A 26,501-nucleotide genomic window follows, 5' to 3' on the forward strand; every position below is an offset into this window, starting at 1 on the left:
AGGCAGCCATATTCTTTGAGTTTGTCGTGGGTGATTCTGTAAAGGCTTTCTAGGTGTGGTGAAGGAGAGTCGGACCAAACTGCAGCGTGTAGATTGCGATCCATGTTTAATGAAAACAAACGTAAATACGAATAAACACAAAACACTACAAAACAATAAACGTAATGAAAACCGAAACAGCCTATACTTGTCAACTAAATACAGCGACAGGAACAAAGACACTAAGGACAATCACCCACGACAAACTCAAAGAATATGGCTGCCTAAATATGGTTCCCAATCAGAGACAACGATAAGCACCTGCCTCTGATTGAGAACCACTCCAGACAGCCATAGACTTTGCTAGATAACCCCACTAGCTACAATCCCAAATACATACACACCAAAACCCCAAGACAAAACACACCACAATACAAAAACTCCATGCCACACCCTGGCCTGACCCAATACATGAAGAAAAACACAAAATACTTAGACCAGGGCGTGACACCCTCAGAACAGAGTTGATTCGGTAAACATTAGGTGTGATCATTTGCAATAAACATTAATATGTATGTGATAATAATAATATATTATGAATCAACATGAACGTTAATCTCAGTGTTTCATCAAAATTGGAAACAATGATGTGTCGACTTTCAAATGGTAATTACCATGGGAATCATTTCAGCATATAATCCGGATTTATCTAATCATGTGTTTCATTTTCCTTTCAAAATTACTACAGCTTTTGAACATACAGTTCTGAGCCTGAAGAAAACTAAAATCATGCCCAACAGGTCAATAGGGCAGCAGGTAGCCTAGTGGTTAGAGCGTTGGGCCAGTAACCGAAAGGATACTGGATCAAATCCCCGAGCTGACAAGGTAAAAAATCCCTGAGCTGACAATGGTCGTTCTGCCCCTGAACAAGGCAGTTAACTTCTTGACGCACCCATCCCTTTAGCGGGATCATTTTCATCAACACCCACTGAATACTAAAAATGTTTAATTTTCATGAAATCACAAGTGCAATATAGCAAAACACAGCTTAGCTTGTTGTTAATCCACCTGGCATGTCAGATTTCAATACAGCTTTTCAGGGAAAGCATGTAAGAACATCTCTCTCAGTAGACAAAATATTACAAACACTAGCAGCCAAGTAGATTGGTCACGAAAGTCAGAAAAGCAATAGATTAAATCGCTTACCTTTGATGATCTTAGAATGTTTGCACTCACGAGACTCCCAGTTACACATTAAATGTTCCTTTTGTTCCATAAAGATTATTTTTATATCCAAAATACCTCCATTTGTTTGGCGCGTTCTGTTCAGAAATCCACAGGCTCGAGCGGTCACGACATCGCAGACGAAAATTCCACATAGTATCCGTAATGTCCACAGAAACATGTCAAACGTTTTTTATAATCAATCCTCAGGTTGTTTTTAAAATATATAATCGATAATATATCAACCTGGACTATCGGTTTTCAATAGGAGAGGGAGAGACAATGGCTGCCACACTCTGTTGCGCAAGCAAAACTCTGGGAACACCCAGCTATCCACTGACGCGATGTTATCTTTCTCGCTCATTTTTTAAATAAAAGCCTGAAACTATGTCTAAAGACTGTTGACACCTTGAGGAAGCCATAGAAAAAGGAATCTGGTTGATATTCCTTTAAATGGAGGCAAGGCATCCAATGGAACAGAAAGCTTTCAGGAAAAACAGCACTTCCTGGTTTGATTTTCCTCAGGTTTTCGACTGCAATATCAGTTCTGTTATACTCACAGACAATATTTTGACAGTTTTGGAAACTTTAGAGTGTTTTCCATCATACTCGGACAATTATATGCATATTCTAGTTTCTGGGCCTGTGAAATAGGCCGTTTCAAATGGGTACATTTTTTTGCCAAAAACTAAAATCATGCCCCCTACACTCAAGAAGTTTACAATGATGTTAGGCCGTCATTGTAAATAAGAATTTGTTCTTAACTGACTTGCCTAGAAAAATCAAATTTAAATAAAAAATATATAAAAAATGGATGCCGTGCGCAAAGCACCCACCGGACCGAGGCCAAGTAGCCTCCATTGTTCACTGGAAAACGGAGGATGTGAGAAAGGGAACAGCTCGAAATCCAGGGGCATGTCAGACATACAGTAGGCATAACCTTGGAAGCAAAAGCTGCATTAGGATGTAATAACATGCCTTTGGAGTCTCCAAACAGGAAGGGTGCGCTGATAGCGAGTGGAGATCCTCAACATGCTTGACCAAAGCCATGAGCAGGGCAGTCTTGTAGGAAAGGACCTTCAGGTCCACAAACTGCAATGGTTCAAACAGAGGGTTCACACAGAGCGTCTAGAACCAAAGCCAGGTCGGTGCCATAGGCTTAGAGCCGACGCACGGCTTTCAGGAACCGCACCATCAGAGGATGAGCCTCGATCTCTATACGACACGTCGAGATGGCTGACATATAAACCTGTGGAAAAAGAAAGGCTCTGCTCAAAAAGCTCTTGTAAAATGGCCACCAAAGAGCTCAGAAAATGAGAAACTCCTTGAACCTTACAGTTGAAGTCGGAAGTTTACATACACCTTAGCCATACATTTAAACTCCGTTTTTCACAATTGCTGACATTTAATAGTAACATAAATTCCCTGTCTTAGGTAAGTTAGGATCACCACCTTATTTTGAGAATGTGAAATGTCAGAATAATAGTAGAGAGAATTAGTTATCTCAGCTTTTATTTCTTTCATCTCATTCCCAGTAGGTCAGAAGTGACATAAACTCAATTAGTATTTGGTGGCATTGTCTTTAAATTGTTAAACTTGGGTCAAAGAAATTTCGAAATCCACCACACCTTCTCCGCTATGCAATCTGGTTTCAGAGGTGGTCATGGGTGCACCTCAGCCACGCTCAAGGTCCTAAACGATATCTTAATCGCCATCGATAAGAAACAATACTGTGCAGCCGTATTCATTGACCTTGCCAAGGCTTTCGACTCTGTCAATCACCACATCTTCCTCGGGAGACTCGATAGCCTTGGGTTCTCAAATGATTGCCTCCCCAGGTTCAACAACTACTTCTCTGAAATAGTTCAGTGTGTCAAATCGGAGGGCCTGTTGTCTGAACCTCTGGCAGTCTCTATGGGGGTGCCACAGGGTTCAATTCTCGGGCCGACTCTCTTCTCTGTACACATCAATGATGTCGCTCTTGCTGCTGGTGAGTCTCTGATCCACCTCTACGCAGACGACACCATTCTGTATACTTCTGGCCCGTCTTTGGACACTTTGTTAACAACCCTCCAGAGGAGCTTCAATGCCATACAACTCTCCTTCCATGGCCTCCAACTGCTCTTAAATACAAGTAAAACTAAATGCATGCTATTCAACCGATCGCTGCCTGCACCTGCCCGCCTGTCTAGCACCACTACTCTGGACGGTTCTGACTTAAAATATGTGGACATCTACAAATACCTAGGTGTCTGGTTAGACTGTAAACTCTCCTTCCAGACTCACACCAAACATCTCCAATCCAAAGTTAAATCTAGAATTGGCTTCCTATTTCGCAACAAAGCATCCTTCACTCATGCTGCCAAACATACCCTCGTAAAACTGACCATCCTTACCAATCCTCGACTTTGGCAATGTCATTTACAAAATAGCCTCCAATACCCTACTCAATAAATTGGATGCAGTCTATCACAGTGCCATCCGTTTTGTCCCCAAAGCCCCATATACTACCCACCACTGCGACCTGTACGCTCTCGTTGGCTGGCCCTCGCTTCATACTCGTCGCCAAACCCACTGGCTCCAGGTCATCTACAAGACCCTGCTTGGTAAAGTCCCCCCTTATCTCAGCTCGCTGGTCAGCATAGCAGCACCCACCTGTAGCATGCGCTCCAGCAGGTATATCTCTCTGGTCACCCCCAAAACCAATTCCTCCTTTGTCCGCCTCTCCTTCCAGTTCTCTGCTGCCAATGACTGGAACGAACTACAAAAATCTCTAAAACTGGAAACACTTATCTCCCTCACTAGCTTTAAGTACCAGCTGTCAGAGCAGCTCACAGATTACTGCACCTGTACATAGCCCATCTATAATTTAGCCCAAACAACTACCTCTTCCCCTACTGTAGTTATTTGTATATTTATTTATTTATTTTGCTCCTTTGCACCCCATTATTTCTATTTCTACTTTGCACATTCTTCCACTGCAAATCTACCATTCCAGTGTTTTACTTGCTATATTGTATTTACTTCGTCACCATGGACTTTTTTTGCCTTTACCTCCCTTATCTCACCTCATTTGCTCACATTGTATAAAGACTTATTTTTCTACTGTCTGTTTGTTTTACTCCATGTGTAACTCTGTGTTGTTGTATGTGTCGAACTGCTTTGCTTTATATTGGCCAGGTCGCAATTGTAAATGAGAACTTGTTCTCAACTTGCCTACCTGGTTAAATAAAGGTAAATAAAACATTTTTAAAAATAAAATAAAAATTCTGGTAGCCTTCCACAAGCTTCCCACAATAAGTTGGGTGAATTTTGACCCATTCCTCCTTACAGGGCTGGTGTAACTGAGTCAGGTTTGTAGGCCTCCTTGCTAGCACCTGCTTTTTCAGTTCTGCCCACAAATTTTCTATAGGATTGAGGTCCGGACTTTGTGATGGCCACTCTAATACCTTGACTTTGTTGTCCTTAAGCCATTTTGCCACAACTTTGGAAGTATGCTTGGGGTCATTGTCCATTTGGAAGACCCATTTGCGACCAAGACTGATGTCTTGAGATGTTGCCTCAATATATCCACATCATTTACCTGCCTCATGATGCCATCTATTTTGTGAAGTGCACCAGTCTCTCCTGCAGTAAAGCACCCCCACAACATGATGCTGCCACCCCCGTGCTTCACGGTTGGGATGGTGTTCTCTGGCTTGCAAACCTCCCCCTTTCTCCTCCAAACATAACAATGGTCTTTATGGGCAAACAGTTCTATTTTTGTTTCATCAGACCAGAGGACATTTCTCCAAATTGTACAATCTTTGTTCCCATGTGCAGTTGCAAACCGTAGTCTGAATTTTTTATGACGGTTTTGGAGCAGCGGCTTCTTCCTTGCTGAGTGGCCTTTCAGGTTATGTCTATATAGGACTCGTTTGACTGTGGTTATAGATCATTTTGCAACTGTTTCCTCCAGGATCTTCACAAGGTCCTTTGCCGTTTCTTCTGGGATCGATTTGCACTTTTCGCCCCAAAGTACGTTCCTCTCTAGTAGACGGAACGTGTTTCCTTCCTGAGCGTTATGACGGCGAAGTATAGCAGTTCCTTGCAGGTTTCCTCACAAGATCCACAGCAAGCACAGCTATCAATGCAGACAGTACTCTTTAGCAGTAACCGATATCCCATGGGAACATGAACTCGTTAATCTTTCCCAAGCAATTCTCTCTCTGTGTCGCACGATGCTAGGCTAACCTCAAGGCTGTCAAATACCTCCACGATGAGACAGCAGCTTCAGGCTTCACTAAGTCTTTCTTAACAAAATTATAACAACTCTCTTATAAAAGAAAATTGGTATTTCTCTTCAAAACTCGGTATGTATGGGTTTTGTTCTATTTTTATTCTTCTTTTATAATTTTTCTTCACCAACAGTCATAATGTAACGTCCATGTCCCTAATCACAAGCTCCTGCCTTGGCAAATCACGCTGTTAAGACACTGATGCCCTTTGCAACCACGTACCTATGTGAGAGTGGATCCTCAGCCCTCACTAGCATGAAAACTAAATACAGGCACAAACTGTGTGTGGAACATGATTTAAGACTGAGACTCTCTCCAATACAACCCAACATTGCAGAGTTATGTGCATCCTTTCAAACACACCCTTCTCATTAAGCTCACCTGTGGTGAGTTATTCACAATTGTATATGTAAGATGGCTAAATAAAGAGCAAAATGATTGATTATTATTATATTATTATTTGTGCCCTGGTCCTATAAGAGCTCTTTGTCACTTCCCACGAGCCGGGTTGTGTAAATGTATTGTATAGTGTGTGTGTGGCAGGCTTACAATGATGGCAAAAAAACAAACATTTGAGAGTACACTGACCCTGTTGCTAGAGGGGGTACACAGCTGGAGGTTGAAAAAAAAGTTTGGGAACCACTGCAATAGAACATATAGCTGAAATGTACCCCCAATAACTCCCCCCCCCCCCCCCCGTAAGTTACAATTCGATGCACGCACAACATTCAACATTACTGTTAACCAGAGGCGCAACTACATTTTTTATCCAGTCGGATTAACACTCCAAACAGCCTACCCGCCTGCTCAGAGGCATCCGAATGGTCCTAAAGAAAATCGTTTCCTCATTTTGTATTCCAATGATAAAACTGGGTGGACAAAAATTCAATTTCAGAATGTGGGGTTGAAAGTTGCTCCCCTACTGTCGACAATCCAAGATGGTGCAGCAGTAAGACATGTTTTGTTTTCATCCCATGTAAATATTGTCTTTTTCGGGGGGGGGTTGTATACATCTCAATCCCTTTTTTTCAATTTTCGAAATTAAATATAGCTTTCTGCAACCCGCCTCACCCAATGTGGAACGGATCAGCCATTTTTTTGACCTTATAACTGGAACCTCCTTCAGCAGCTATCCAGCTAATTAGCTACTAGTTATTTAGTCATTGTTAGCCTCTGCTAGTGGTCTTCACCCTTAGCTCGGACTCCTGTCGCTTTAGCCTGGATAGCCCGGATAATACCTGCCAGTCTGCACAGCGCGATACCAGCCCTGAGCATATCGGACTGCTTTTTTCCACTACATCACCGGATTCCTGCTGCAAGCTCTGGACCATTACACCAGATCTTCGCAGCTAGCTAGTTGCTACCAAGTGGCTATAGTGGCTAACGCCCTTGTCCAGAAGCATGCACCAGTTAGCCTCGAGCTAGGCCCATCTCCCGGCTAGCAAATAAAGTACACCAACAACAACATTTCTCTTGCCAATTGGCCTGGACCCTTTGTCGACGCGGAGCCCCGAGATCCATCACAACAGGTCTGTTGGTCTGCTGTCATAACTCGGCCGGTGTGCTCTCAACCGGCCTCTGCGTCGTGGATCTTTGGTGATGATCCATCTGCTAGCTCCGGCATGCTAGCTCCCTGAACGCCGTGTCTCCCGCTCGCTCAACGTAGTAATCGACTACCAAACGGTTCGCTGTTTCATCTATTGCTGCTATGATCACTCTGCTACACAGCCGATGCCTGCTGGACTGTCCATTAACACTGTACTTCATTTTGTTTATTTGTCTGCCCCAGCCACAAACTCAGGCCATGTGTGTAGCTAACTGACCCTCTCTGCCCATTCATCGCCATATACCCGTTGCTGTTGTCCTAGCATTTTACCTGTTGTTATCTCACCAGTTGTTGTCTTAGCTCTCCCAATCAACACCTGTGATTGCTTATGCCTTTCTCTAATGTCAATATGCCTTGTATACTGTTGTTTAGGGCAGCTCTCATTGTTTTATTTTACTACGTAGCCCCTAGTCCTGCTCAACATGCCTCAGATAGCTCCTGTGTCCCACCCCCCACACATGCGGAGACCGCACCCAGCTTAACTGGCGCCTCCTGAGATGTAACCTCTCTCATCATCACTCAATGCCTAGGTTTACCCCCACAGTACTCGCACCCTACCGTACCCTTGTCTGTACACCATGCCCTGAATCTATCCTACCATACCCAGAAATCTGCTCCTTTTATTCACTGTTCCCAATGCACTAGACGACCAGTTCTTATAGCCTTTAGCAGTACCCTCATCCTACTCCTCTTCGGTTCCTCGGGTGATGTAGAGGTTAACCCAGGCCCTGGCTCTCATTTGTTGACCTCTGTAACCGTAAAAGCCTTGGGTTCATGCATGTTAACATGAGAAGCCTTCTCCCTAAGTTTGCTTTATTCACTGCTTTAGCACACTCCGCCAACCCTGATGTGCTAGCCATGTCTGAATCCTGGCTTAGGAAGGCCACCAAAAACTCTGAAATTTCCATCCCCAATTACAACATTTTCTGGTCAAGACAGAACTGCTAAAGGGGGCGGAATTGCAATCTACTGTAGAGATATACTGTCAAGGTCTATGTCCAAACAGTTCAAGCTTCCACTTTTAAAGATCCATCTCTCCAGAAATAAGTCCCTCACTGTTGCCGCTTGTTATAGACCCCCCTCAGCTCCTAGCTGTGCTCTGGACACCATATGTGAATTGATTGCCCCCCATCTATCATCAGAGTTCATACTGCTAGGTGACCTAAACTGGGATATGCTTAACACCCCGGCCGTCCCACAATCTAAGATAGTTGCCCATAATCTCACACAAATTATTAAGGAACCTACCAGGTACAACCCCAAATCCGTAAACATGGGCACCCTCATAGATATCATCCTGACCAATGTGGCCTATAAATACACCTCTGCTGTTTTCAACGAGGATCTCAGCGATCACTGCCTCATTGCCTGTGTCCGTTATGGGTCCGCAGTCAAACCACCACCCCTCATCACTGTCAAACGCTCCCTAAAACACTTCTGTGAACAGGCCTTTCTAATTGACATGGCCAGGGTATCCTGGAAGGATATTGACCTCATCCCTTCAGTAGAGGATTCCTGGTTGTTCTTTAAAAGTGCTTTCCTCGCCATCTTAAATAAGCATGTCCCTTGCAAACAATGTAGAACTAAGAACAGATACATCCCTTGGTTCACTCCAGACTTGACTGCCCTTGACCAGCACAAAAACACATTGTGGGGTACTACACTAGCTTCGAATAGTCCCCGCGATATGCAACTTTTCAGGGAAGTCAGGAACCAATACACACAGTCAGTTAGGAAAGCAAAGGCTAGCTTTTTCATGCAGAAATGTGCCTCCTGCAGCACTAATTCCAAAACGTTTTAGGACACAGTGAAGGCCATGGAGAATAAGAGTACCTCCTCCCAACTAACCACTGCACTGAGACTAGGAAACACTGTCACCACTGACAAATCCACGATAATTGAGAATTTCAATAAGCATTTCTCTATGGCTGGCCATGCTTTCCACCTGGCTACCCCAACCCTGGCCAACAGCTCTGCACCCCCCGCAGCAACTGGCCCAAGCCCCCCCCCCCCCCTTCTCCACAGCTGATGTTCTGAAAGAGCTGCAAAATCTGGATCCCTACAGATCAGCTGGGCTAGACAATCTGGACCCTCTCTTCCGCAATTGTTGATTACAAATACAAATACAAATAAAAAGTCCTCAGAAACATGCATCTTCTCCCTTCGGACAACAATAGCACTCTGACCTGAGTGGGCAGGTGCAGTGTCCAGATGCGCATTTCCAAGCACTCTGATTGGTTGGGAATGGCAGGGCTATGATGGGTGAGGGATCATTTAGGTGGGCTGAGCAGCCAAACTAACGAGACTTAAGGGAAACTGAAGAGACTGTGAGGGAAAGTTGGGTAGAGAAGAGAACAGACTTTTTTTTTTTTACAGGTATTATGACTCATACTGTGGTACTCTATATGAGAGCCATCTGGCGATCTCAATACATGTTCATAGTTTCAAGGTACAGTATTTTATGTAGACTTCTCCACAGTAAAAAAAAAACATGTTTTTATTACTTCTTGATTGATATTGGTTGGATAAATAGAAGAATGTTTGTGACAAAGAGAGTGAGACAAACAAAAACTCTTACTGAGTATCTATTTATGGTTATAATGAGTACAGGTGTGAAGAGGAGAGGAAAAGAAGAGATAAAAAGAGTAGAGTAGAGAATACAAAAATACGAGAAAAGAGGAGGATATCATCACTGCATCTTCATTGACAGGGATCCAGAGTGAGTTAGATAGATGCAACAAGCCAGCAGTAACTAGTGTCAATCGATATGCTTCATTACAAATATTTCAGAACAACTTGTGCAAGGATGTAAACCATTCAATCCTGTGGATGAGATGACTAAACTCATCAAAATAATTGTAATAGAGTTTTGGGAACTCTCAATGCCGAATAGGAAAATATTATATACGCAAATCTATTGTCTCTGAGCAGGTCTTGGATATCACTTTTCTTTTCTATTAAAGGTAATACAAAAAAGAGACTGAAAAAAGACGCTGTGATAAGTTGTCAAACATTCAAATGTAATGAATGTTTCCTCAGACATCCACTTCACTTGAAATTAATTGAATAATATGGGAAGATAAACGTTTTTATTCAAGGTCATATAAAACTATCAACAAGTTTATCTTGAGTTTGTAATTGATTCTTTGTTTGCTCCACTTCACTGCATGGGGACTTCATATTGTCTGCCTGTCTGCTTGCATGCCTGTATGTCTGTGTGTCCCCTCCTTGTGACCGCATCACAAAACAGCATCATCTCAAATGAACTTCAGAGACCTGTCCACCTGAAACGTTTAGCTTGAAGTATGGCCACCTTTCTGTCTCTCTTGGTATGGAGATATGGGTAATTGGGTAGAGCCCTCTTAGTGTTACAGTTTTAAGCCTATTATGTCAATTGAGGTAAAGTTTCCAGTTAAATGAATTACACCCCCACGGCATTGTCGCACCTCTCTAGATTAGTCACGGACCACGGTTAATGTTTTCTTGGGCCTCCGTAACGAAACGCCACAGATATAAATGCGCACCTGGTGACGTCTTGTTGCCAAAGGAGAACAGGCAAGGGGAACGAGTTGGTCTACCTACAGAGCAAAGGGGCGAAGAAGAACTACAAATAAAAAAATGATTTCAAATATCACATTTGGCTGTTTATCCGCGCTTGTACTTATGAACTTGGTAGGAGCCAACCCCGTGTCCAACCTGCAGGTAAGCTGGTGCATCATTCGCAAAACTTTCGATCATTACATTTTTGCAGTTCTTATTCCACCAATTCCCATAGATATGTTTATTGTAGTTGATGGAAGACTGTTTAAAGTGGCTTTAAGTGACATTGCGACTAATGATTCCATGTTTTCTCTCAATTAGAGGGTGATACGGCTTCTGGAGGAGGAAAGAAATGTACCATATAACGTGTCGGAGGAGAGGGAGGTGGATGGGAAAGAGTTGGATACAGAGAAGGCAGCCTTCACCGCGGGAGTGGTGCGTCCTTGGGACTCCGAAGACTCAAGGAATTCCGCGCTGGCGGGAAAGGAGAATGCAATTGCGCGTCTTCTCAATTACATTCTGAAGACCTCCAAGCACCCGTGGAGCCGGTTCAAGAAGGGTGGAATGAGAAGCTGCTTCGGCGTCAGGCTAGAGAGAATTGGGTCATTCAGCGGGCTTGGATGCTAAAGGACAGGTACGGTTATATACTGGGTCAATCCAACCGATGGATTCTCCATTTAAATTGTAGGCTATGTTGGTGTTGAATTGATATTAACATCTCACTTGTTTGAACCATCAAATGAATACATGCAATATTGTTTCTCAAGACCGGCTCCATGTTTTGTGTTGTTTCTACAGGTTTTACTGGCTGTTGATCAGAGCCCAAGAAACTACCCTTACTTGAACTATTCGACAAGGATGAACCTCTTCAACTCAGAAAGTATTGACAGAGTTTACAATGGCGTTTGTGATGAGATTTATTTAAATATGTGGTTTGCATTTGGCATATTGAATTGTTCTTATTTTAAAACTGTACAGACGAATTTTAATTGTCAAATGAACATCAAACTCTTGATGTAATATATTATTGTTGTAGGCTATGTATTTATCTAGGTCTATTTATTTTCTTGAGAAAAAAATGTATACTAAATAAATATTTTGCATAATACGTTTCTCTCTCATTTTTACAATCTTTGTCTGGCATACCGAGACTTCGACACTTCACTTACTTCAGTGAGGAGAGTGTATGGGGGGGGTGGGGGGTACAGCCGAAAAAGCGGCCCTTGACCATCCACGTGCATGCGCCTATCTTAATAGTCATATAGAACTAGTACAGAATATCCACCACACCAGAACAGCTAACATGACCTTATTGGCAATAATAAATACATTTTATAACATCATCATCATAACTCCCAACATATGAAAATGAAAATGTCCATTGTAATTTCAGAAAATGTCCATAATATATCTGGCGTTAATAGTTAATAGTGGAATGATAGCGTTTGACAGTATTACTTACCCGCCAGTGTTGCGATTGGCTGTGATATTTGACCGTTGAATTCTCCCGCGAGAGCCACATCTGATGTCAAACTGGGAAAGCGGTACTGACTTTGTAGCTGTGTTATCTAGTGGAAATCGCTCACTTTCTGCTTGCAGAAATGTTCACTTAATTCCAGTTTATGTGAGAAAAGAAGCACAGCATCGTGTAGGGTTTCATTGTACCATTCAAATATTTTCAAAAAAACAAAAATATAGTTTTTACAACTGTTTTAAAAGTTGTTTGAAGCTGGTCCATCAGCTTCAAACAACTATAAAAACGATATTTTTGTTGGTGAAAATATATTTTACATGAGTTTGATGGTACAATAATTCCCTACATCAGTGGTTCCCAAACTTTTTATAGTCCTGTACCCCTTCAAACATTCAACCTCCAGCTGCATACCCCCTCTAGCACCAGGGTCAGCACACTCTCAAAAAAATGTTTCCATCATTGTTGGCCTGCCACACACACACACAATATGATACATTTCTTAAACATAAATTTTGTCACAACCCAGCTCGTGGGAAGTGAGATAGAGCTCTTATAGGACAAGGGCACAAATAATAATATAATAATAATCCATAATTTTGCTCTTTATTTATCCATTTTACATATAAAACTTTATTTGTTCATCGGAAATTGTGTATAACTCACCACAGGTTAATGAGAAGGGTGTGCTTGAAAGGATGCACATAACTCTGCAATGTTGGGTTGTATTGGAGAGAGTCTCAGTCTTAAAGCATTTTCCACACAGTTTGTGCCTGAATTTAGTATTCATGCTAGTGAGGGCCGTGAATCCGCTCTCACATAGGTACGTGGTTGCAAAGGTCTTAACAGCGCGATTTGCCAAGGCAAGATACTCTGAGAAATCGGTCAGTGGCGTCTGATTAAATTCCATTTCCAAAGAACTGCTTGTTGCAACTTTGATTAAAATCTCTTGTTCAGATATCGGTAAGTGGACTGGAGGCAGGGAATGAAAGGGATAACAAATCCAGTTGTTTGTGTCATCCGTTTCGGGAAAGAACCTGCGTAATTGCGACACCGGGATGCTGGTGTCTTAATCTTTTCTTTTTATTGGCCAGCCTGAGATATGGCTTTTTCTTTGCAACTCTGCAAAGAAAGCCAGCATCCCGGAGTCGCCTCTTCACTGTTGACGTTGAGACTGGTGTTTTGCGGGTACTATTTAATGAAGCTGCCAGTTGAGGACTTGTGAGGCATCTGTTTCTCAAACTAGACACTCTAATGTACTTGTTATCTTGCTCAGTTGTGCACCGGGGCCTCCCACTCCTCTTTCTATTCTGGCTAGAGCCAGATTGCTCTGTTCTGTGAAGGGTAGTACACAGCGTTGTACGAGATATTCAGTTTCTTGGCAATTTCTCTCATGGATTAGCCTTCATTTCTCAGAACAAGAATAGACTGATGAGTTTCAGAATTATTATTTCTGGCTATTTTGAGCCTATATTCAAACCAACAAATGCAGATACATATATTTTTGTAGTTCGTTATTTTACCAGATAGGTTGACTGAGAACACGTTCTCATTTACAGCAACAACCTGGGGAGAGGAAGGGGATGAATGAGCCAATTGTAAACTGGGGATTATTAGGTGACCGTGATGGTTTGAAGGCTAGATTTGGAATTTAGCCAGGACACCGGGGTTAACACCTCTACTCTTACGATAAAGTGCCATGGGATCTTTAATGACCTCAGAGAGTCAGGACACCCGTTTTACGTCTCACCCTACACAGGGTAGTGTCTCCAATCACTGCCCTGGGGCATTGTGATATTTTTTTAGACCAGAGGAAAGAGTGCCTCCCACTGGCCCTCCAACACCACTTCCAGCAGCATCTGGTCTCCCATCCAGAGATTGACCAGGACCAACCCTGCTCAGCTTCAGAAGCAAGCCAGCAGTGGTATGCAGGGTGGTATGCTGCTGGTGAATGCTGCTGATGATACAGATACTCAACTAGTCTAATGGACAGTTTTTTTGCTTCTTTAAACCGAACAGTTTTCAGCTGTGCTAACAATTGCAAAAGGGTTTTCTAATGATCAATTAGCCTTTTCAAATTATAAACTTGTATTAGCTAACACAATGTGCCATTGGAACACAGGAGTGATGGTTGCTGATAATGGGCCTCTGTAGCCTTTTTAGATATTCCATAAAAAAACTGCCCTTTCCAGCTACAATTGTTATTTACAACATTAACAATGTCTACACTGTATTTCTGATCAATTTGATGTTATTTTAATGGACTAAAAATGTGCTTTTCTTTCAAAAACAAGGACATTTCTATGAGACCCCAAACTTTTGAACAGTAGTGTAAGTGAACCCTAAATCAATGTAGTTCTCATCATATTTGCGCCTCTTTGGTCCAACGTATCTGTCTGTCGTTCGGTGCTTTCCCGGGTAAGGGAGCAGTAGCTCTTCGGCTGAATCAGATTCACAACTCTCAGTGTCCATGCTAGCTGGGCTAACAACAAATGTAGAATTACTGATGCTAGCATTGGATGTGGCCGTGGAAGCAGAACAACATCTGTCGTCGACAGGTGCGTACTACCAGTAAAGTTGGTATGTGTCTCTATGGACGCGGTCCTTACTTTTTTAACCATTTATCCATTCTCGAGCAAATGGAATGAGCAGCAGCTACGTTTGGCAACATACAGACAGTTAGTGGAAATCCCATGAGAGAGTAATGTGATTGGATGTTAATTATTTGACTAGACTAACTGTATTTGACATTGTGTTGTTATTTCGTTGAACACTAGACGGTTTAATTTTATTTTTGGCAGTGAAACGAGGCTACTCAGGTGACAAAAAAAACTCACCTAAATGTTTATGGAAAATATAAATGGACTGTATTTTTTAAAATGTTTTTATTTTCTATGTGAATCACATTTTTCTTTGGCGGCATTGCGCGTATCCCAGTTTTGGAATACCTGTCCTAGATTATTCAGTGTTTGTAATCTCACATCAATTTAAATTGAACAGTGTAGAATTTTAGAAGGAAATGACCGAACGATTTCCACTAGATAACACAGCCACAAAGTCAGAACCGCTTTCCTAGTTTGACAACAGATGCTGCCAATCACCACACTGTCAGGTAAGTAATACTGTGAAACACTGGCATTCCACTATTAGTGCCAGATATACACACAGTGTACATTACACAACATTAAGAATACCTTCCTAATATTGAGTTGCACCTGTCCTTTTGCCCTCAGAACAGCCTCAATTCGTAGAGGCGTGGACTCTACAAGGTGTCAAAAGCGTTGCACAGGAATGCTGGCCCATGTTGACTTCAATGCTTCCCACTGTTATGTCAAGTTGGCTGGATGTCCTTTGGGTGGTGGACCATTCTTGATACACAAAGAAAACTGCTGAGAATGAAAAACCCAGTAGCGTTGCAGTTCTCGAAACAAACAAGTGCGCCTGGTACCCACTACCACATACCCCGTGCAAAGACACTTTATTATTTTGTCTTGCCCATTCACCCTCTGAATGGCACACATACGCAATCCATGTCTAAATTGTCTCAAGGCTTAAAAATCATTGTGTACATACAAAGAGCACAATACATAGAAAACAATCACAATGGTCATCAACATTTCCTCGATCAGAGCTTTAAACTCAACAAGCGATACCATATAGCGATGAGAAGCCTATTGCAACCTCCTTCTCACCAATCACCAACACAACACAGAATACTTAGTCTACGATTGATTCTAGAGCGCATAAGCATCTCCAGTCCAAATAATGGTCCAAACGAAATCTTATCTTAAAAGGAAGTCGGTCCGGGCGCCGCACACAACCAGGCTCCCTTATCACTTACTGTCAAGGCAACGGAATGTCAAGCTGAATTCTGTCATAACATGCAGTCCTTCATAAGTAGGCCTACTGTCCAAACCACAGTGCTCTATATAAAAAGGCGACCTGGTCATCCCGTCATTAAAACACTGAAAGGGATATCTGAGACGCCTCAAAAAGACAGTGGGGGGTTCGTTATTGGAATGGCGAAATTGCATATTTTCCTTGGATATATCGTATTAATAACGACACTCAGTGTGAGCTGTGGAACTCCATATGCCAGTCGGAATGTTCAAGAGTTGGAAAATCTGAAGGTAAGACACCCTACTACAGTAAGAACCAGCTCAGATACATAACATAGAAAATCAAGTACATTTGAGTTCTTAGAATTGTTTAATTTCTGTAGACTTATAACAACTTTTAACTAGGTGGCATAGAGCATATATTCTATAGCATCTATAAGTTCTATTATAATCACCTTTCAAAGTAATGTGTTATGACCGTGTGACATTAATACATGCCATTTGTTCACTTATAGGATCTGATCCAGCGGCTCGAGGACAAATTGACCGTTAACGAGGAAAATTACGCTTATCCATCTGAGTCTGAGGATGTGGACACAGCTGAGATGGAGGACATTGAGTACTCGCCCACGGCGATCCGGGGGCAGGAAGAGAGAATGACCATGAACGCACCCAACAGAATTGCCCCTGAAAGCCCTGTGGTGTCACGCCTGAAAGATCTCATCGGTTTGACAAAAACAGCCAAATCGTTCAACAGCTGTTTCGGTAATCGGATTGAGAGAATCGGCTCGTGGAGCGGACTGGGGTGCAATAACGTCAAGACTGGTACATCTTTTACGGCAATAACTTGAGTGGAATGCCTTAAAAAAATACATATTTGCTCAAGAATGTAGTAGGCTACGATTTAGACAGTCAGCCCTAATCTTGTTTCCAGTAATTGGTATTTTGACCAATAACATCAGACCTTTTCACATCAGATCTTTTTCAGCACTGATCTGATTCAACCCAAAAAGGCCAATTCGTTTTTTTTTTAAAGATCAGAATTGGGCTGCCTGTCTGAACACAGCCTTTGTGTGGAAAAAGTACATAGGGCCTAATTTGCTGCTAAAATGTATACATACAATGTATTGGTTTTACGCACACAGAATAGATTTTACGCATTGCTCTGCCTATTGTTTAATATAATATAAAGGTTGTTACAAGATCACACACGCATCAATATTAAGTCCTTTATATTACAATTTAAGGCTATATGACTTGAACGTATGCTTGGTGATGTTTGGCTAATGATATAAGCACTAAAAATGAATTAAACAGTGATCATTATATTCTTTTCATTTGTATTTGCAGGTAACAAGAAGAGAATATTTGGGAACTGAAGAACAATGGAGGCTACCCATTCATGGACATCACGAAACTGCGTCATGTCTGACCTCTGTGGAAATCTCCATCCTATTATGGAGATCTTCATTTTTTTCTGTCAAATAATATATTTATTTGATAAACTAACGTATATTAAATCATTTTGATATTAAAACATACAAAATTAAATCTCTTAATTTCAGTGTTGGCTTGATCAGTGAGAATTAGACATATGCACATTTGATTTCTACTATGAAAAAGGAATATATGATTGCTAATTGCACACCAGAAATAGCCGATATAATGCATTTGTTATGTTGGACGCCTGTACAGTTTTGTTCACTTGTGTGTATAAAATCAATGTATATGTTTGATGATGTTTGGACATGGTATTATTTATAATAAACTATTAGAATAGAACACTTTGTTTTCTTGTCATCAACATAAATTTATTATGAATTCAAGACATTATAGCCTACCAGTTGTCACATTAGGCTAGTTGTTGCACAGAGAGAAAGACAATGAGAGAAATTCAAGTCATACTGACAATGAACTACTGCAATTCAAATAGTTTATGGACTAAACCAGCTCTGCAGTGCCAGCACATTAGGTCCAAATAATATGAGGATTATTATAAGAAAACGAATTATCAACAATATTTAGCATTAAAAAAAAGAAAGTTATTGACACTCTACAAAAGTCAATGTAAATTCAGGAACAAGAATGTGGCAGATGCAGTAGCCTATATTCCACATCGATATAGCACAATTAAAAAAAAAAATCTAACTGGCAACATTTAAATCTATATGGCAGGTCTGTAGAGAGAGCATTACCCCAGGGCCCAGCACACACCCCACCATACACACACACACACACACAGGTTGAGATGGTGATGGGAATCCAACATATACATTGTTTTATTTGTAGTCTAACTGGAATAAAAGCCAGACTAAGCCCGTGGCACAGATGGAACTATCCAAACAGAAGATACATTTCCTTCAAATGTTGATATTTGGTTGCATCGACAACCAAACACAATTCATTATCACTAAACATCATTACATTTGAAGTCTTGAATTCTGGATTGAATTCAAACAATTGATGTTGATGACTTTGCAAATGCTATATTAGGCCTAAATAGTATCATTGATGATTGATACATTTTGGTCATGTTTGCTCTGTTAATAAGCCTACCCTTTGGAATGACTTTGACAGCAACAGTGACTCTATTTCATTTTTTAAGAGGATGTCTCTCAACAATCATTCTCAAGATAGCACATTGGTAATAGTCAGTGATACATGTCCTACCTAAGTGGGCTGGGCTTGGTTAAAACCATAGATGGGAGACCAAAGAGTAGGTGAAGATAGACCAATTCTCCAGTAGGTGTTGCCCAGCCTATTGTTTTTGTTTCTAATAGTGGATTACGTTTCAAATCTGACATTGTCACGATACATTGACAAATTAAATTGACTCAACCAGTTTGTGCCCAGTGGGACGTGGTTAAGTGAGAACTTGATAATTACTTAATAATTAATATATCGACACTTTTAGAAGTCTAACAGTAAACAAGGCACAAGGTCTGTCCTCAATGCTAGACAGCGGCCCACTGTTGGCAAGGCTTAGCCTATGATTTTCAGTATGCTACTCAATGTGAAAAATCTCTTACAATATGCAAGCCAATCTATGAACGTATGTTTCCAAACAAAGGATTGAACTGACTAGGTCATGGGTATGCCCCATTTATCTAGGAAGACAATGCTTTAAAAGGAGTCATTTCCGACAGCTAGTGTTATCACAATCAGGTGTCGGCATGCAACACCAATTCTTTGCATAACTGTGCGGGTCAGACTAGATATAAAATACCCTGGCGTAGGTGTGTAGAAACAACGACATTTGAATTGCAAGGAAAATAAGCTTTACACACAACTTCGCTGAAGAAGAAAGAGAACAATGCAGCTCTCCAACAGTCCTCTTTTTGGCCTTGTTCTCCTGTTCTTAAATCTGCCACTGAGCAGCGCGTATCCTGTCTACAACGGGTTACTGACCAATGATGACATGGAGGTCTTAAATGTGAGTCCCTTTTAGGCTATACAGCCTCATATTTACCTTTGAGGGAGGTTTTGTTCCAGACATATGAAGTAGTTTATAATCCCTAGACGTTGAAGCCCAAAGGGTATCATTAAAACTGTTTGTTCAAACTTGTTTTTGACATTGCAGGTACTTCTCCACCGACTTCAAAAGTCCTTTCCTGAGCTGAGTGAGGTTGAGCGAGTCTCCACAGAAAAGTTGGATGATGTCACTCCTGAAGACATGGCAATGGTTGCAGAGGATGAGAGAGAGCAACCACAAACTAGACCGGACAAAGCCGCCACAAGAGACTTCCTGTCAGCTCGGGACCTGAAAACTGTCCGAAATGACTCAAGATCAAAGAGATACTCGGGCTGCTTCGGGCGAAGGATGGACCGAATCGGCTCAATGAGCTCTCTTGGATGCACCACGGTTGGCAAATACAGTGAGTTTTAGTTCAGGTTGAGATGGTATAGGCTACTGTGCATCAGATACAGTCTCTTAACCAAATAGTGTCCAAGTAGTTCACTCTAAAACAGTGTGTATAAGTTGTCTGGTATCCATTGTGAGAGTTCTAATGTTGAGAAACAAACTTATGTTGGTTAATATCTTGTTTTGTCTATTTTCAGATGCAAAGACAAGATGAAGTCTTACACATAACCTGGAACAGCAACGTCATTACTTACCAAATGGTATTCTTATTTATAGACTATGGGCTACCTATTTATTTGATGATATTTATTGAACTTTGTTTATTGACAATATATTTATTTGAACTGATTTAAGATGGTGTCATGGTGTACAATAAATGTTTACAACTGCGCATAAAACATTGTTTTGACTGGTTACTTTATTGCCATCCATTAAGAAAAATAAATTATTGCAAATTACAGAATGCCTTAGTCATTATAAGCTCAGGCTGAATGTTCAATGAGGAAAATAACAAGATGTGAAGTTTGCCTAAACCTTGGGGTGGCGTTCATAGATCTGTCATACGCCAAATTGAGTCAGGTGCATGTATGAATTGGGATGACATAACCATAGCATACTAACTAACTCACAACGGACCCTTAGGCTACAGAGTGACCCTCACAAAACAATAAACCCTCACAGAACAATAAATTACGAGAGAAGCAAAGAAAAACTACTTGGCGCAAAGTAAAATCACAAGGAATAAACCTCAAAGCTACTGTTATTTCAGCACTAAGGAGAGAGAATGTTCCGAATAGGCTACCATTCTGCGAAACAGTCCAGATGTACACTACATGACTAAAAGTATGTGGACACCTGCTCATTGAACATCTTATTCCAAAATCATGTGCGGACGTTGCTTCTAGAGGCAGTTTGGAACTCGGTATTGAGTGATGCTAACGAGGACAGGTGATTTTTAAACGATACGCGCTTCAGCACTCAGCAGTCCCATTCTGTAAGCTTGTGGAGTCTACCACTTCGTGGCTGAGCCGTTGTTGCTCCTAGACGTTTCCAATTCACAATAACAGCACTTACAGTTGATCAGGGCAGCTCTGGTAGGGCAGAAATGTTACAAACTGATTTGTTGGAAAGTTTGAATCCTATGACGGTGCCACGTTGAAATTCACTGAGCTCTTCAGTAATGCCATTATACTGCCAATGTTTGTCTATGGAGATTGCATGGCTGTGTGCTCAATTTTATACACCTGTCAGCAACGAGTGTGGCTGAAATAGCCGAATCCACTAATTTGAAGGGGTGTCCACATACAGTACCAGTCAAAAGTTTGGACACTTACTCATTCAAAGGTTGTTGTTTTTTTTTACTATTTTCTACAGTGTAGAATAATAGTGAAGAGATCAAAACGTTGAAATAACACATGGAATCACGTAGTAACCCAAAAAAAGGTGTTTAATCAAAAGATATTTTATATTTTAAATTCTTCAAAGTAGCCACCTTTTGCCTTGATGACAGCTTTGCACACTCTTGGCATTCTCTCAACCAGCTTCATGAGGTAGTCACCTGGAATGCATTTCAATTAACAGGTGTGTCTTGTTAAACGTTAGTTTGTGGAATTTATTTCCTTCTTAATGCATTTAAGCCAATCAGTTGAGTTGTGACAAGGTAACTTACCTGGTGAAATAAGGGTAAAATCAAAATGTTTAAAGTGCAGTCGCGAAAACCATCAAGCTCTATGATGAATTTGGCTCTCATGAGGGCCGCCACAGGAAAGGAAGACCCAGAGTTAGTTTTGATGTCCAATTCACCCCAAAGGTGTTCAATGGGGTATTTTAGAAAAATAAAATAAAAACCTTGAATGAGTAGGTGTCCAAACTTTTGACTGGTACTGTACTTTTGTATATATAGTGCATTTTAGACATATACCTTTATATGGTTCAATTATTATATGATTTACACTGTATTCCTGGACTCTGCCCAGTTCAGACCTTCCGGAAATGCACACTTTATCTCAACATTGTACCAAGTGGTGTGGGTCATCATTACTGATAACCTGACCCGGGCTTAGTTACTGTACGCTGTCCAGTGATAAGGCAGCGTTACGTTTTAGGAACGAATGACGTATCTTCACAGTAATGCCAAAAATTCAAATCACTTTATGAGTCATGAGGATTATCGATTTGGATAGGACATGAGATAAGGTCTTGCCTTCTTATATGGAGTCTTATATGGGGCGGCAGGCAGCCTAGTGGTTAGTGTTTGGCCAGTAACCGAAAGGATGCTAGATTGAAACCGAGCTGACAAGGTAAAAATCAGTCGTTCTGCCCCTGAACAAGGCAGTTAACCCACTGTTCTTAGGCCGTCATTGTAAATGAGAATTTGTTCTTAACTGACTTGCCTAGTTTAATAAAGGTTAAATACATTTTAAAAACGGAGCACCCAAGATTGTCATCCATATATCAGCCATGTCCAACAAACGTCACCTTAACAGATAATTCACATGCTTTACGTTAACACTGATAGGAGGGGATGGAAACCGTTGTCATAACATGACTTATTCACAAGTAGAGTATTGATGAGTGACTCAAATGCCACCACTCAAGGTGAATGAAGTCATTATGGCCTCTCTCTTTTGGACCATGCAAGATGAATACTCCATGAAGGGGGTCCACACACTCAAATGAAGAGATGTAACTGTTTTTTAAGGATGCTCAAACCATTGTCAGTGTTTCCTCCGTTTAATTTGAAGTTGTGGATTGTTCACCATATAGCTAGTTATAGAACGTTCAATGAGATGGTACTTACAGGCTTTCTATGACTATACCGAACATGTACCTATTTATAGTGCATGTTTGCATTGTCATTATGTCTTATGATGTCTCTATGTACATTATTTTTGACAAGTCGGCCAGTATGATGCAATACAAATGTACTAAAGCCTAAAACAGTATACTATTCTAACCTGGAAAGAGGTTCCATTCATAAACCGTTTTTTTTGCCTTCTATATATAGAGCAGCAGAACATGCTTTTAACCCACTGTGGTATAGTCAGAGTTTGGAGCGAGAGCAATTCCAATTATTTGTGTGGCGGATGCATTCCCGGCAAAGCACGCCATGTCTGAGCTCAGGCCCCAAAGACCTACCATGAGTATCAACACACACACACATATCAGCCATCACCCAGCCGCCACTTAAAATTACATTTTACTAGCAGCCTTATCAGACAGAGGTGTCGGAATGCACTTCAGACAATCCACAAAATGATGAGCCACTGACACCAGACCGTCTCCTCTGTATGTGTGTGCGGGCGTGTGTGTTTTGTCTATTTAAGAGAAGGCCTGGCTAACAACTTGCCTTAGCACTAACAAACCACAGCCTAAATGGAATCAAGCATGGTGAGGACTGCCGTCTCATGGGGACTTCTGCTCATGCTTTGTCAACAGACGCTGGTGGCGGCCCATGTGTTGGGCAGACCATACCCTGAGAGCGACTTGGCCCAATTGAAGGTAGGTAGTTACTAGTCGTCTCAGTTGATGTAGGTAGGGTACATTGATTTATTGTCCCTGTGAGACTTTATAATAAAGTTGTGTTGGATTCAATTGATGGATGGTGGCCCCTGAGGTGTTTGGCAACTTTTGTGATGTAATAACAGCTAGTCAGAAAGAAAATGTCTGATCTAATATGCGCTTTTCAAAACCAGGTCTTTTGTGTACAGTATCTAGAGTTATATTGGAATGTTTTTTTGTATTTGAAGTTAAAAATTATAGTTTTTTTTTTTTTACAGCCTTTATGTCAATGGATTAAGGAAATGGCTTGTCTGTGATAGATGGCTCTAACAGTGCCCAGGATACTGTAACTACATCAAGTAATGAAACATCATGACATGTCCACATAAATTCCCTGTTCTACAGAATCTACTGGAGCGATTCGAGGAGACCTTGGCTGCAGTGGCCACAGCAGATGACCCTGCAGTGGACTACGAGGGCCCCAACCCAGAGCCTGAACACAGTAAGGCTAGCCCAGAGTGGGACAGGGCCCCAGAGGCCCCACAGAGGCTCTCAGATGTCCGGGAGCTAGCTGCAGACGAGAGCTACAGCAGGGCCCAGAGTCAAAGGAGCAGGCTGCAGGACCTGCTCATGGCCACCAGGAGTAAAGCTGTGTCTGGGTGCTTCGGAGCCAGGATGGACCGCATCGGGACCTCGAGCGGTTTAGGCTGCAGTCCTAAAAGACGTAGCTAGTCAGTTGATGTATATACAGTACACAGAAAAACACATGTAGGTGTTTTAACTTGAAAAGATGAGACCCCCCCCTCTTAAGATGTCAACTTATAATCAACTAAAACAACTTACAGACCCAGTGCAGTCAAACATTTTATTTTCCAGGGCTTTATATATATTTTTCTCTCTCACTGAGGTTGGAATAATACTCTGAAATAAATGAAAATTATGATAATGCCCCTTTAGTGTAAGAGCTGTTTGAAAAGACTGCCTGAAATTTCAGCCTGTTTTGGTGGGATGGAGTTTTAGCCTTCCATGGTAATGCCACATACGGTAAATTGGTTAATATACCAATGAGAGCGTTCCGAACATCTTTGCCAATAACAGCACATTTTCAGATTTCGCCTCCCCACTCAGACCACTCCCAGACAGTCCCAACAAAATTATTGCTTGAGAAATGTATATTTTCTAAGAGGCTATTTTTGTTTCTTTTCTACCATTTTAATTTAAAACAAACAATCCCTGTAAGGTACTTAATTGTTACCCAGAAATGATTTGACCTTTAACAATTGAAATCATAGAGGCACATTGACTGGGCCAGTCAAATGGTACCCATCCCTCTAATGCATGCCGACAGTATTGTCAGTGGAGGAGGAGAGAGCGTGTAGTGACACACAGCGTTGGTGATGTGCAAGACTAGCAGGAGGTATGTTTTGTAAATTAATTTGATCAAGCTATGTATGTAGCCAATTGATTATTTCTTGACGAATAAAAACATAATAATAATTGTTGTTGTTTCTCTATAATACTAGATACCTATCAATGTTATGAAGTTGGCTTTAGCTTGCCAGCTAGATACGTTCCCGTTCTCATAAATAGCTACCAAGCCATTTCAGGCTATCAATCAAGTTAGTGTAGCTTGTCTAACTATCTTAGCTGGCATGCCTGCTAAGGTTCCTAGACTTTAGAAAATACAAAAGTTGCTTTAATTATTAGGATATGATACTATATACCAGTGTGGATGTTGTACAAAACTCCTAAGGCATAACATTTCTAAAGAATAAATGAAAATTGAACAGGTAATGAGATATGCTTAATAGATAACCTTATGCAGATTTTTTTTAAACATAGAATTAGGCATAATGATTATAGCTCTAGATTGCAGGAAAAATCCATTTCAGGTGTTTCAAAAATGCAGAATTCTCCGATTTATGGAGGGCCCCCTACGGAACAACTCCCTAAATTATGGCTGGCCGATATATCGAATTAATTTGAAGTTATGGTTTTGCGAGATATTCCAATTGTCTGTACGCAAGAAAACAGAAGAATAATAGAGGGTAAATTAACCTTTCTCCCAATACCCTTTTTATGTATCAACTACTCAAATTTCGCGCAGTGCAGACGCTGCTAAAACAAGAGTACCAATGAACATTGATTCTGGAAAATGAATGCTCAGTTTGTCGCGAGCAACATTGTGGTACGAAGTAACCGTAGCAGAATTTCTGCACAAGACAAGACGCCAGCCCCCTCATTAGGCAGGATTTACAAGGGCAGCATTTTCTGAGCTAAACTGACCAAGACGCACCTCCAACAACCTCATAATTCTGACAATTTTTCTCAACGTTCGTGTAAGTAGAAACATGTTTGACTCACCCTACTTGTAGAGAAACGCCAATGCCGCCATTCTCTTTCATGTTGACGAAACGGTCTATCACTCTGTCATACAGTACACGCTTTTATTTTTTGTTGTCCTTGACCACCTGGCTAAAATGCTTGCTCGCTAGCCTAACTTGCATTCATGAGCAACGTTAGCTGGTTAACATTAGCCTTCTACATCTAGCTACATATTGAACTTCCATCATCTCATGGGCACAACAATGTATGAATTATTATTTTAAGGGGTGGATCAGCTTTAATATTGCGGATAGATTGTTGCTTCCATCAATGTAATTGTCTGCATCATTTGCAATCCCCCATATTTTTGGGATATATATATATATATATATACACCATTATGATTTTTTTCAAAGCTGATAGATTATTGGAGGACCAAAAAAAGCCAATACCGATTAATCACCAATTAAAATATATATATATATATATTTGTAATAATGAAAATTACAACAATATTGAATGAACAATGAACACTTTTATTTGAATTTAATATAATACTGTAACGACCCTTGGTTTATAAACGCTGGACTTCGAGCTAGCTCCCTGCTGTTTCATTATCACAATACATAAATCAAATCTATTTAGTCTCAAATATATAATGAAACATGTTCAATTTAGTTTAAATAATATATAATATTTATTTCACCTTTATTTAACCAGGTAGGCTAGTTGAGAACAAGTTCTCATTTACAACTGCGACCTGGCCAAGATAAAGCATAGCAGTATGAACAGACAGCAACACAGAGTTACACATGGAGTAAACAATAAACAAGTCAATAACACAGTAGAAATTTTTTAAATATATATTTTTAAAGAG

The 26,501-nt window shown here is 41.0% G+C and overlaps 4 protein-coding genes across 4 annotated transcripts; all 4 read left to right on the forward strand.

The window, feature by feature from the left end:
- Positions 1-10,644: 10,644 nt before the first annotated feature.
- On the forward strand, positions 10,645-11,734 carry nppal (natriuretic peptide A-like). The gene is made up of 3 exons (XM_029621171.1): positions 10,645-10,788; positions 10,948-11,260; positions 11,425-11,734. Exons 1-2 carry the CDS (start codon positions 10,705-10,707, stop codon positions 11,251-11,253), a joined length of 390 nt encoding a protein of 129 aa, XP_029477031.1. The 5' UTR covers positions 10,645-10,704; the 3' UTR covers positions 11,254-11,260; positions 11,425-11,734.
- Positions 11,735-16,016: 4,282 nt separating this feature from the next.
- LOC115102608 (ventricular natriuretic peptide-like) lies at positions 16,017-17,718 on the forward strand. The gene is made up of 3 exons (XM_029622729.2): positions 16,017-16,227; positions 16,452-16,761; positions 17,287-17,718. Exons 1-3 carry the CDS (start codon positions 16,117-16,119, stop codon positions 17,313-17,315), a joined length of 450 nt encoding a protein of 149 aa, XP_029478589.2. The 5' UTR covers positions 16,017-16,116; the 3' UTR covers positions 17,316-17,718.
- Positions 17,719-19,185: 1,467 nt separating this feature from the next.
- Positions 19,186-20,196, forward strand: LOC115102609 (brain natriuretic peptide-like). Its single transcript, XM_029622730.2, has 3 exons — positions 19,186-19,369; positions 19,517-19,811; positions 19,996-20,196. The coding sequence occupies exons 1-3, from the start codon at positions 19,250-19,252 to the stop codon at positions 20,010-20,012; spliced, it is 432 nt and encodes a 143-aa protein (XP_029478590.1). The 5' UTR covers positions 19,186-19,249; the 3' UTR covers positions 20,013-20,196.
- Positions 20,197-23,131: 2,935 nt separating this feature from the next.
- On the forward strand, positions 23,132-24,796 carry LOC115102607 (natriuretic peptides A-like). The gene is made up of 2 exons (XM_029622728.2): positions 23,132-23,299; positions 23,705-24,796. The coding sequence occupies exons 1-2, from the start codon at positions 23,174-23,176 to the stop codon at positions 24,029-24,031; spliced, it is 453 nt and encodes a 150-aa protein (XP_029478588.1). The 5' UTR covers positions 23,132-23,173; the 3' UTR covers positions 24,032-24,796.
- Positions 24,797-26,501: the final 1,705 nt, after the last annotated feature.

This window comes from Oncorhynchus nerka, linkage group LG20 (genome assembly GCF_034236695.1).
Source record: "Oncorhynchus nerka isolate Pitt River linkage group LG20, Oner_Uvic_2.0, whole genome shotgun sequence".
Lineage (NCBI taxonomy): Eukaryota > Metazoa > Chordata > Actinopteri > Salmoniformes > Salmonidae > Oncorhynchus > Oncorhynchus nerka.